Source organism: Lactuca saligna, chromosome 6 (assembly GCF_052625555.1).
Source record: "Lactuca saligna cultivar CGN05327 chromosome 6, ASM5262555v1, whole genome shotgun sequence".
Classification (NCBI taxonomy): Eukaryota; Viridiplantae; Streptophyta; class Magnoliopsida; order Asterales; family Asteraceae; genus Lactuca; species Lactuca saligna.
The window spans coordinates 177630623-177644027 of NC_136422.1; the positions used below are offsets into that span (position 1 = coordinate 177630623).

At 39.4% G+C, this 13405-nt stretch overlaps 1 protein-coding gene across 1 annotated transcript; it reads right to left on the reverse strand.

Moving 5' to 3' along the window:
• Positions 1-10518: 10518 nt before the first annotated feature.
• On the reverse strand, positions 10519-12174 carry LOC145001871 (transcription factor bHLH84-like). Its single transcript, XM_078961204.1, has 4 exons — positions 11500-12174; positions 11143-11379; positions 10907-11038; positions 10519-10763 (listed from the first exon to the last, which is right to left on the reverse strand). The coding sequence occupies exons 1-4, from the start codon at positions 12124-12126 to the stop codon at positions 10674-10676; spliced, it is 1086 nt and encodes a 361-aa protein (XP_078817330.1). The 5' UTR covers positions 12127-12174; the 3' UTR covers positions 10519-10673.
• Between the last annotated feature and the right edge of the window lie 1231 nt (positions 12175-13405).

The following is a 13405-nucleotide window of genomic DNA, read 5'->3' on the forward strand; positions in this document are numbered from 1 at the left end:
CACCCTATCGGCTAGCTCCTACTGAAATGCAGGAATTGTCCAGCCAACTCAGTGAACTCTTGGACAAAGGATTCATCCGCCCTAGTTACTCGCCATGGGGAGCTCCAGTTCTCTTTTTCAAAAAGAAGGACGGATCCTTTAGAATGTGCATCGATTATAGAGAGTTAAATAAACTCACCGTTAAAAATCGTTACCCACTCCCACGAATCGATGATCTATTTGACCAGCTCCAAGGAGCTAGTTATTTTTCCAAAATAGATCTACGGTCCAGATACCACCAACTCAAAGTCTGGGAAGAGGATATTCCAAAAACCGCTTTCCGAACTCGCTACGGACATTATGAATTTATCGTAATGCCCTTCGGTCTAACAAATGCCCCTGCTGCATTTATGGATCTGATGAACCGAATCTGTCGACCATTCCCAGACAACTTTGTCATTGTCTTCATTGATGACATTCTCGTTTATTCCCGAAGTGAAGAAGAGCATGGCCAACATCTCTGACAAATCCTAGAAACTCTACGATCGGAGAAGCTATACGCAAAACTCTCCAAGTGTGAGTTCTGTCTCCGGAGTGTGAACTTCCTAGGTCATGTAGTTAGCCAAGATGGAATTCATGTGGATCCCTCTAAGGTCAAAGTTGTTGAAGGATGGGCAATCCCGACAACACCCATGAAAATCCGTCAATTCTTGGGTCTAGCAGGCTACTATAGGATATTCATTCAAAACTTCTCTAAGATCGCCAAACCACTTACCTCGCTTACACAAAAGGGCGTACCATTCAAATGGACGGACAAACAAGAAGTTGCATTCCGAACCCTGAAACAAGCTCTCTGTAGTGCCCCGGTACTGTCACTACCGGAGGGCACGGAAGATTTCGTGGTCTACTGTGACGCGTCAAATTAGGGCTTAGGTTGCGTTCTCATGCAGCGTGGAAGGGTGATAGCCTACGCATCCTGCCAACTAAAGACGCACGAAGTAAACTATACGACCCATGACCTAGAATTGGGAGCCGTAGTCTTTGCCCTAAAGATTTGTAGGCATTACCTTTACGGTACGAAGTGCACCATCTTCACGGACCACAAGAGTCTCCAACACATCTTGAACCAGAAGGATCTGAACATGAGGCAACGAAGATGGGTTGAATTACTAAACGATTATGAGTGTGAGATCAAGTACCACCCAGGCAAGGCCAACGTGGTAGCTGACGCATTAAGTCGGAAGGAGTACTCTAATCGTCGTACGAAAACTCTCTCAATAACCATTCAATCTCACCTAGTCACTCAAATTGTAGTAGCCCAGTCAGAGGCCATGAAGACGGAAAATAGAGCAAGCGAAGCATTGTGTGGAATGGAGAAGAACCTAGAGGCAAAGGAGAATGGAGTATACTATTTCATGAACCGTATTTGGGTCCCTAAACTCGGAGGATTTAGGGAGGTTGTTATGAAGGAAGCCCACAAGACGCGATACTCCATTCATCCCAGTTCAGACAAGATGTATTTGGATATTAAACAACACTATTGGTGGCCTGACATGAAGGCGGAAATTGCTACCTATGTTAGTAAGTGCCTTACGTGTGCCAAGGTAAAGGTGGAGTACAAGAAACCCTCAGGATTATTACAGCAACTGGTAATCCCTGAGTGGAAATGGGAGGGGATTTCTATGGATTTCGTGACCAAGCTACCCAAGACGTCGGATGGCCTGGACACCATATGGGTAATAGTCGACTGACTGATGAAATCTGCCCATTTCCTGCCCATAAAGGAATCCTACAAGATGGAAAGATTGACACGTTTGTACATTTGAGAGATCGTAAGACTCCACGGAGTACCAGCGTCTATTATCTCGGATAGGGACAGTAGATTCACTTCACGTTTTTGGCAATCTCTCCAGAAGGCATTGGGAACTCATCTCGACATGAGCACTGCTTATCATCCACAAACGGATGGTCAAAGTGAGCGAACCATTCAAACGCTCGAAGACATGCTCCGCGCATGTGTGATAGACTTTGGGAAGTCTTGGGATACCCACTTACCCTTAGTAGAATTCTCATATAACAACAGTTACCATTCGAGCATCAAGGTCGCTCCTTTCGAAGCGCTATACGGGCGTAAGTGTAGATCACCGTTATGCTGGGCTGAGGTGCGTGATACCCAACTAGCAACAACACATACATCGGACAAGACACTAATGGGACTGGAGATCATTCGTGAAACCACGGAAAAGATCGTTCAAATCAGAGCTCCATTACAAGCATCGTGTGACCGACAAAAGAGCTATGCCGATAAACGGCGAAAGCCCTTAGAATTTCAGGTCGCCGATCGAGTACTGTTGAAAGTCTCACCCTGGAAAGGAGTTATTCGTTTCGGAAAACGGGGAAAGCTGAACCCACGATACATTGGACCTTTCGAGATCGTCGCCCGAATAGGTCCAGTGGCATATAAACTACAACTACCCGCAGAGCTAAACAGCGTACACCCCGTGTTCCATGTCTCTAATCTAAAGAAGTGTCTATCGAATGAAACACTCATCATTCCCCTTGACGAGATCGAAATTAACGAGAATCTCCTTTTCATTGAAGAACCGGTTGAAATCATGGACAGGGAGGTGAAGCGTACTAAGCAAAGTCGCATCCCGATCGTGAAAGTACGGTGGAACGCGAAGCGTGGGCCAGAATTCACGTGGGAATGCGAAGATCAAATGAAGCAAAAGTACCCTCACCTATTTTAGCATTCTCAAATCTAGCTTTCAAACAGAATTTCGGGAAGAAATTCCCTCTAACGGGGGGATGATGTCACAACTAGAAATTTTTGTGTCTTGTAATCACTATACTCAAGTAAGATGTTGAATCAAAAACTTAAGAGCATGTATGATGCTTACTCTATGACAACAAAATTTCAATCCAATACACCATACAAGTACTACAAATAGTCAACAAGCAGTTGGAAACCCTAGAAATTCTTGTTTAGGTCCATTTTGGACTAGGACTTCCTTATTGGACTCAATGGACCAATAAGCTTCCAATTTGACTATCATGGGCTTAGAACCTTTAAATGGGCTCTAATTGGACCCAATTCCATTTAACTCAATATTTTGGGCCATATTGGGCCTATAATGAGATAGATTAACTTTATGAACCATTTGGACCATAATTAACCTAACCTAACCTAAAGGGTCATAAAAATCATATTTATATTTTTTTTAAGCCAAAAATCATCCACCCTAGCTATAACATGGGCTTAAGGTCATCAAGCCCAAAAATCTCCTCACACCCTCCCCATTCTCGGCCCAAGCCCAAAAGAAGAGGGGGTTGACTTTGTGAGTGACACCTCACAATTATCCAAGGGACTTCCATGCAAGGGGACTCATACTTCCATGCACCATCCTTTCATACTTCTCTCTTCTCTCCTTCCTTCTTGATTCTCGGCCGATTCCAACACACACACACAAAATTCACTCACTTTTCTCTCAAGGAAACTATCTCATAATTCACTCATATTTCGAGATCTAAGAAGGAATCAAGGGAATTTTTACACAAAAATCATCATCTAAGGTAAGAAATCTCTTAGATCCTTAAGCTAGCTACTTCATTTCATCCAAAAATCACCTCTTAATTCATTCAAACTCATGATCTAGCACCTAAGAAGCATTCAAGTTCGAAATCATCCAAGGAAGGTTGCTAGGGCCGAAAATCACCTCATTTTCTTCCATCTTTTCTCCAAAACCGAAACCACACCCAAAGGTGAGCTTCATACCCCCTATTTTTCGGTTTTATAAGTTTTTTTTTGGGGGGGGGGGGAATACAAGCAAATATGTAGATCTATGAGTATATGTATGCTTTGTATGATTTCTATGCTTATTTACATGTTTATATGTGATTATGGTTTTGAAACTAGTCAAAAGACCTTAAAAATCGAGATTTGCATTAGGATGTAGGAAACAAGTGTTAAACATATTACTACACACAAATCATTTTTAGAAAAATAACCAAGTTGGTTAAAATGAACTCATTGGGCTAAAAATCCTATTTTTGGACTCAAAATGCTAAATAATATAAAGTTAAAGGGCCCAAATGACAAAATACAAATTCTGATGGATGAAATGAGTCAAAACAGTTTTAATAAAGTATTTTTCTGGAAATATTCTCTTTGGAGGATTAATTGTGAAATTTTTAAGCATAATGGGCCAAAAATGAATTTTTCGGCCCAATAAAGCCCAATATGTGAGATTTTCAAATTAGAGGGGCTGAAACTGTGATTTTCTGTAAAACAGGGGACTACTAGTGCTCCAAATCCATTTCAAGGGTTAAAAATGCTTTTCATATTTAAAAGGGACCAAAAATGCAAAAATTTTCTATTTTGGGCCAAAAGTGTAAAAACTGCAAAACTGAGTGTTCTAACCGAGAAAAATTTCATTTGGTGGACTAAAACTGTTCTTCAAATAACTTTGGGCTGAAAAATAACTTTTCTACAAGTTTTCATACTAAAGTGTCAAGAAAAATAGTTTGAGGACTAAAATAGAAATTATTTTATATAAAGGGTTAAATGTGTAAATTATTCAAAAGAAAAGGGGCTGCTATAAAGAAATATCCTAAAGTGTTAAATAATAAATCCGTCATGATGAAATACTAGCATCTCGTCTATCAGCAAATTATAATACACCTTCAACACCAAAAATCGTTATCAAACGAATTGATTCGGTCTCGAATCAATAATGAATCCGAATTTACTAACACGATGAAACTTCAATACACACGCAGAAAATTCGGGAAGTCAATACACACGTGAGAATACACCAGACGTCGATACACCGTCTTTGGGCCCAAAAGTTTCAAATCATGTTTGTTGGGCCTAGCTAGCCCAATGACATGATCTTTAGGCCCGAAGGAAACTCGCTTACATGTAATTGGGTTTTACATGACCTAATTTCGTGTAAAAGGACTTTTACGGGCTTTGTGCTGTTGGACCCCAAGGGCCTTCTGGTGCTGCTAGTAAAGTCGAGAATTCACCAAATGCGGGTCGGGCTAAGGGCCCTTCGCATTCACGATAGCCTTGAACGACTTACGAAAAATATCGGGGCTTCTCACCCTCTTTTCCTGCTCGGTCGTGGGGCTACATGAAGTCCGGGTGTTTGGATTAAGTGAATAGTGCGAGCGACGCCTAAGGGATCATTTGTATGGTTGTAAACTAGTCATTTTCATTAATGTGTGTTTATAACAATTCACAATCCATAATTAATCCAACGTCACCGGGACTCAACGAATACACCTGTCGTAACGAAATAACATGATACAAAATTTTTTTGATGCGAGTATTAGGAAAAAATCAGGTTTTCCTAGGGTTTTCAATTAATACACCTACGAGTTACATACCGAGTTTTACAAATCGCTCTTTTACATTTATAGAAACAAACAAGCATACTTACGGATCTTCACACTTTTTATACTAAGTTCTTTTCAGAAAATATCAGATTTTCTGGTGATTTTCAAAACAATACAAACCACTATATTTAAAACATTACTTATGAACTCACCAACATTTCATATGTTGATGTTTTTCAAAATACTTGTATTCTCAGGTAACAGGTAAATCGAAGGGAAAAATGTACCCAGTGATGTTTTGTTGTTTGTCTATTCAGTATCGAACAATTTACTTTTTGGGAATGTAATGTTATGAAACAATGTATTAAATGTAAACACTACCAGTTGTACTATTCCAATGCTTGGTATTGTATGATGTTATGTTTCATGTATATTCATTGTGATGGTATTCAATTGAGTCACAATAGCCCTCGGACGTTTCCGCCGTCTGGTTCGGGGGTGTGACAAACCTGTAGGTGTTTGTGAACGATGTGTTCACCGGTGTACTCTATCCCCCACATGGTTGCCTTTAGGATATTTATTGCTGAGGAACCCCTTTAGCGGTAGTGTCCATCTCGATGATGATCCTTAGGATAGGTGTTTAGGGACGTAATTTGAGGATAACGGGAACGAGTAATCGGGTTATTGTTGATTGATGGAATTAATAAACTTATTTATTGTGGGTTGAAAACCCTATGTGCTCACCAGGCTCCCAAGCCTAACCCACTCAGTTTTATGTATTACAGGTAGTGGCGCTTGAGCATAGATATGATGTTTGGACGAGGGATTACGGATATAGGCCTGTAGATATGAAATAATGTAGTAAGGCTTATACTGTACTGTTTATGCTTTTGATCTGTACGAACATGACATCCCAAGTCTTTTAATGAAATACATTTCTATGGAAATGCTTTTGATAAATCTTTATCATATTTTGTTTTGGGACAAATTCCGCAACACTTTTATTTAAAATGTTACTCTGATTTTTAAACAAAACATAAACAAAAGCGGTCTTTTCTGGCCGTGATTTTGGGGATGTCACAAACCTCACGGAGGAAATCTCTAACAGCTGCTCCGATGACTCCTGGCTATCAAAGACACATAACACTCGATCAGATTCTATAGCATTACTCAGGGTAAAATTACCGTTTTAACCTTTGGTCCAATTTGGACATACTTAAGTCCCGATTCTAGCTTATCAAGCCCAGCTCTCTTACGGCCCATTAAGGATTCCCTAAGGACCCACTTATTGTTCAATTTCTGAATTAGACCTTATTTTCCCCAAATGGGCGCAAAAACTCCTAAGTCTAATATAATAATCCTCAAGGGACCAATCTTGGCCCAAAAAGGCCCAATACTCAAGTTCCTTATTCCTATGTCCAAAATGATACTTCATAGTGGGCCATGGGGCCCAAAAGTCTAGGCCCATCCTCTTAGGGCCCAAAAGCCTAATTTTTCCAATCTGCATGTGTACACGCGGCGTACCCGGCACGTACGCCTAGCGTATGCTGGCCTTAACCAAGACGGGGAGTTTAACGTAGTACGCGCGACGTACTGGCCAGCTTCTTTGGGAATTCCTTCATGACTTAATCCATTAAGTCTTTACGTCCATAATGCAGATCTAGGTCCTTTTAGACCTCCTTAAACATAAAGTCACGAGCTTTATGTGCTTGGATGCAAGGTTGGGGTCAAAACATGATTTTGGTCCTTTTATAAAACTTTAAGACCCACAAACACTTGCACAGTTATGGCTTAACCACCAAGAGCCCAAAAGGAAAACTATTATGGTCTAAAATCAATAAGATGCAATAAGCCTCAATAATGGAGTCCAAAAGTAACTTTAAACACCCCCATAAACAAATCTAAGAATATAATGGCCAAGGTTGGAACTTGATACCTCAAATAAGTCAGAAATGATGCTAATCTTCTGGATCTACAATGTAGCACCTGGTTCCTGGTACGTGAGTTTTGCCTAAGTACTTTGTGTTTTTGGCTGTGGACTCGGCGAGTTGGAGGCCCAACTGGCTGAGTAGAGACGAGACTTTGGGGCGGGGTTAAGATGGCGACTCGACGAGTCCATATTATGGACTCGGCGAGTCTGCGCTGTCTGATGAAACCCCAATTTCCAAGGGTTTGCACCCTATTTAAACAACCATTTGCGCCCCAACTCCACCCCATTCACCCCCAGAAGCTCTCCATACGTTCTAGCTCTTGTTCTTGTGAGTTTGAGGCATTTTAGTGTATGTTCTTGAAGATTTTGAGAAGGAAGTGGAGTAGATCAAGAGGAAGGGAAGGAAGCCAAGCATCTTAGCGTTCTCTCCTTGATTTCTTTGAGGTAAAACTCGTTTTCCCCCTGTCTCTATGCTTATAACTCCATTAAAGTCTTCCTTGAGCTCTTCCCCAAGCTTGTATGTGCATTATATTTCATAATAAGTTGATTGGCCTCTAGATCTAGGCATGGTTGAGCTCCAGGAGCTCAGGTCTACTACCTTTATGGACCCATGTTGCATGAAGACCTTAGATCTACTCTTTTGGTGCATTTTGAACCCTAAAACCCTCATGGATGAATATTTACACGTAAAGTTGGAAACTTTACGTGTTATTCATGCTCTAGGAACCCAGATCTATGAATGGCATGGACTAGATTCGAGCAAAATCGCGTATATGACTCTTGCATGAAACAGACTCGGCGAGTCGCTCATCTGACTCGGCGAGTCTAGTCGCGAGTCTCCGAGATTGTCCCCTTTTAGCTGTGTCGAGTTGTATAGTGAGTCCAGGGTGGACTCGGTGAGTTGGAAGCCAAAACTCACCCATAATGGAACTCGGCGAGTCGATGCCCAGACTCGGCGAGTTCAAGGCAATCTCCTTAGATCAAGATCAGACTCGGCGAGTTGTTCATACAACTCGGCGAGTCACAGCACAAGTGTTCATCGGATGAAGATGAACTCGCCGAGTTGTTCATACAACTCGGCGAGTAGGATGAAGGACTTGGACATCAGTTTGGATGGAGAACTCGTCGAGTCAATACCTAACTCGACGAGTAGAAATAGAATCCAGGTCAGTAGATTGGACAGGGACTCGGCGAGTTGGAGAGCCAACTCGGCGAGTCGGGTCAACTGAAAGTTGACTCTGACTTTGACTTAGGGCATGATCAGGGGTAAAATGGTCTTTTTACCCAAAGGACAGTTAGCAGTATTTGATTGAGTAAGTTGTGGGAATTACAGCCGGAGGATTTCCGGAGCAGCAGCAGCAGTAGACAGTCAGTTCCCGATCAGATCAGCAGCTACTCCAAGGTGAGTTGCCTTCCAGTAGCGGTGGGTCTAAGGCCACAATTCCGACCCACTAGTAGGAGATGTATGATAGATGATCGTCTTTGTGATATCATCTAGGTTTGCTACTACTTGATATGTTATATGCTAGCATGATATGTTGTATGTGATAGTAGTAGAGTTCGGTTGTTAGGACCGAAGGGTAGTCAGACACCCCAGATATGTTTGATATTATGTTTGTGGTATGATATATGTGATGGTAGTAGTAGGGGGTGAAATAGTCCCCGAGGTTCGGTTGTTAGGACCGAAGGGTAGTCAGCACCCCAGAATAGCTCGACATGGGTAGGTCAGCGCCCCATAATGGCTTGACACGGGTAGGACGGCACCCCAGAATGGCCGCACGGGTAGTCGGCACCCCAGAATGGTCGTACCGGGTAGTCAGGCACCCCAGAATAGCCTGGCAGTATGTATGTTATGTATTGTATGGTATGTGGTACGATGGGGGAACTCACTAAGCTTTGTGCTTACAGTTTACAGTTTTGGTTTCAGGTACCTCTTCATCAAAGGGGAAGGAGCTGGCACGGTAGCGGCACATCATGCACACACACTGGTTTCCGCATCTATTAGATTTCTCTGGGATTTATACTCTGATATTTCGATTGGTTGTATGATTTGGCTTTTAGACATGGTTTACGTTGTGATGTAGTTTGATCAAACAATGTTTTTAATTATTAACGTTTTCTAAAGTAATGTTTTAAAAAACGAAAATTTTTGGACGTGAAAATTTGGTCGTTACATATAAGCTCTTGGTGGATCCTTGCTCTTCCTTTAAGTTCCATCCTCTTCCAAAGCACCAAAACTACACCAAAAAACTCTCAAATAGCTCCCAAATCACAAGAACACACAAAAGTAGTATAGGGTTTTCGTGGAGGGTGTATGAGGGTAAAGGAAGGCTGAACCACAGGGGTAATGTTCTTTATATAGGGACTAAACCCTAAATTTTAGGGTTTAAAGAGCTGCACACGTACGCTGAACGTAATCCTGGTACGCTGGGTGTACGTCCTTGGCCTCCATGCTTTCTTTCCACAAGTACGCTGGGCATACACGACAATGTACTCCCCGCGTACGCAGCTTCCTCAGCCCACTAGCAAGGCCCAAAGGTCAAAGCCCAAACCAAACCACACCACACTTCAATTAGGATGAATAATAATAATACCTTGAAAATCTCGAATGCTACAAATAACAATGTACTTTTAACCTCTCATTTCCTACATCCATAACTATTTTGCTTTAATTTCTTAATAATGAAATAACAAATTTTCCGATCGTTACATAGATGATTGGGTTCGAACAACCATCTCACATTTTCTTCCCTTTATTGGAACTGTAATGTTACAAATACACCAAACACATTTCTATTCCAAGTCTTTTGGTCACCTCCATGTGATTTATATCTCTAAAACATTATCAACCTTAATAGAAAAAAACCATGTGTGATCAAGGATGAACTAGTCTTAGAACCGAAACATTGTCACATACCAAGAAGCCTGTAAAACCGTTTTCATTGTTGTACATAAACATGTAATGATACTATGTTAAGAAAACAATTACAACCCATTGATCATTTGGGAAAGTTGTTGGGATTTTTTGTGGGTTTATTTCATAGCAACCTATAAGCATGACAATTGATTAATTTTTGGTTTAAACCAAAATCCTTATATGTGATTGATACTATATAGTACTCCTTACAATTGATTAATTTTTGCCTCTGTTTCTCATACATGTGTTAATGGTTTTTATTCTTGAACTTGGTTCGTTTTCTCAAATAAATAACCGACCACATATTTGATTACAAACATGCAATTAATACAACATTTTGTTAATAAATATATAAATCAAAACCATGAGGTATAAATTCTCATGACCAGAAAAAAAATATGAATTTGATAATTACAATTAGTCAGAATATATGTGTATAAAGTTTTGTTTTGTCATTTTACTTTTATTTAATAAGTAATTGACAATGAAACAAAACTGTTCCTAATTTTAAGATTGTGAAAGTTTCTGGTAGAGACCCATGTCCATCCCATGGTATGCTATTGGAGCAAACATCCACATGTCATCTGAGCTTAGCAACTGCATAAAGTTAGGAAAAAAAATCAATCACCTCGATGATCATGTGTTTAAATTAATATAGAAAAAGTGAAGTATGGTTATATACTCATAATATATAATACGATCATTTATAGCTTTATCATAGCTTAACGATGTGTATATACCTTAATTTGAAGCTGCAAGAACTTCACATAGTGGACAGCTTCTTCAAGCATTGTGCTAATGTCAACCTTCGTCCCATTTGGCACAAGGTTTTGAAGGACTTTCAGTCTCTCGTTTATCCTCTCTCTTCTTTTCTGCAAATCCAAGCAAAAACCAATATTAATTACACATCATTTCATAAGAGAACACAAGATCCAGTAGCAAAAATCGAAGCAATTAAGTGATCATCAACACTCACCCGTGCATAGAGGCTTTGAGGATCGGTGGCTGCACCTCTACCGGCTCTAGTTTTCCAGTTCGAGTTGTCTGCACCTCCAGTCAAATCGTCCTCAGAACTGCAAGAACTTGAACTAGCGATGGGTGCATTCCCTCCTCCTTTATTGTTGTTTGTATCTTCTCCTTCAACTCCATTGTCATTTACACTAGTAGTCATCACTTTCTGTTTCTTCTTTGGTTGCACTTTCTTCTTATTTTTCTGTGCAAAAAAAAAAAAAAAAGATAAGAATATATTCAGTTCAATGTCTTTAAAGATATGTTCAAGATATTAAATTAATTCCACAATCTCACAATAACTTGCATAAAATACTATACTCACACTATCTCTTGAAACCCTAGTTTTCTTCTTGGGATTCTCATTGATTTTTTCGTCATTGACTTTGTCTTCCACTTCATTTGGCAATTCGAGGATTTCAATCTTTCTCTTGGAGGGCGTGTGCTTGTGCTTATCAGCAATTGGCGCAGTTGGATCAACAGTATTCTCTATGTTGACTTCTTGTCTCGAGCATAGAATTTCTTCCATAGAATCATCGGAAAAAACTTGGGCTAGTAATGAGGAGTTATAATCGTTTTCATCATAGAGATAAACCGAATCATGATGATTATTACACACACCATTTATTGGTAAAGGAATAGTATTAGAAGATTGGTAGGGAAGAGAGACTGCACCATCATAAGCAACACATCCATTGTCGTTACTTTCATGAGAGAAGTAATGGCAGAGATTAGGGTTGATATTTTCAGAAGCGTAACATAAATCATGATCGTTGATGAACGATGAGTTATTAATAGATGAAACAATGGAATGAGTTTCAAAGTTCAAACCACGATCTTGTTCACACGAAAGTAAACCATGGCCGGAAAAGTGGCCGGAATCTTGATCATCAGATAACATTCTTCTCAAACTTTCCCATTCTTCATCAAACAAGAATCCGAAAGACTCCATCTTCGTGGGGAATTTGAATGGAAGGGTAGAAGATTGATGATGATAAAAGAAAAGGTTTCGAAAGGTGCTTGGGAGATGATGATATTGAGAAACATATTTATACCCATAATGAAGAATGATAGTAAGGTTTGACTTGATTAATTAAATGGCTAATCATTCCGTCGTTGGTAGTTCTTGTGTGCATACATGTAATTTAAAATTGAGAGTCCACTGTGGGACCTAACTGTTACGAAAAGTATATTACAATACACAAGGGAAAGAATAAATTACATTTTTGGTCCTTATAGTTACCTGATAGTAACACACTTAGTTCAAAAGGTTCATTTCATGCATTCTTGGTCTCTATTTCAAACATGTAACACCAATGGTCCCTCACCCTAACCTCTATCTCCCCACAACCGTTAACCCTCCTCATGTGTTGTGCACATGAAGGCAGATACTCTTTGATATAGTAGCGGAAAAACTTGCTTTTAGTTTATAACATAATTTATCAATTAGATATCTCACGCTATATATATTAACAGAAAGCTAATTTATAAACTAATTTATAACATAATTTACCACATGTTTACATGTTTTAGCTGCTTCAGCCACACCATCTCAACTAATGTTAGATTTTGTACAAAATGATGATTAATCTCAATGCATTTAGATTGAGGAAATTATATTGTCCAAACTTGTTCCATGGGGTTTATCTTAAAATGGTGATTAATAAAAGTTGCATTATTTAATTTGATCAAGAATTCAAGATCGATTGTCCATATATTAAAAAATCACCTTCTATAAGTCCAATTGAGATGTACATCTTTTAGATTTTCTTTTTCAAAAAATCAGAAAAGATACAACGGCCATCTGTCAAAAACACAAAGTCAATATTTGATTTGTAGTGCCAAATATTGATGATTGCATAGAAATTATTAAAATAAAGACAATTAGAGTTATAGACTAAAGTAGTTTAATCGAATTAAAAATTCGTAAATATATACTATACACAAAACTGAATTCTCAATATAGGAAAAAGAACATCGACAATAAAGCATCATTTAAACCGGCTCAACTACTAATTAGAAGCTTAAACTTATATACCATGTATATCATATAATATGGTTTGACACTCTTATAAATGGTCTTTAACTCTAATCATTTGCTGTCAACTAAAACTTATTAAGTTGTGTAAATATGAAAAGAAAAAGAAAAGAATTTGTCTATGCAATGTTCAAACCATGTCCAAGATATGACTAATATCTTTTTGGACCTCGCACTTAATAAGCCTTGGATG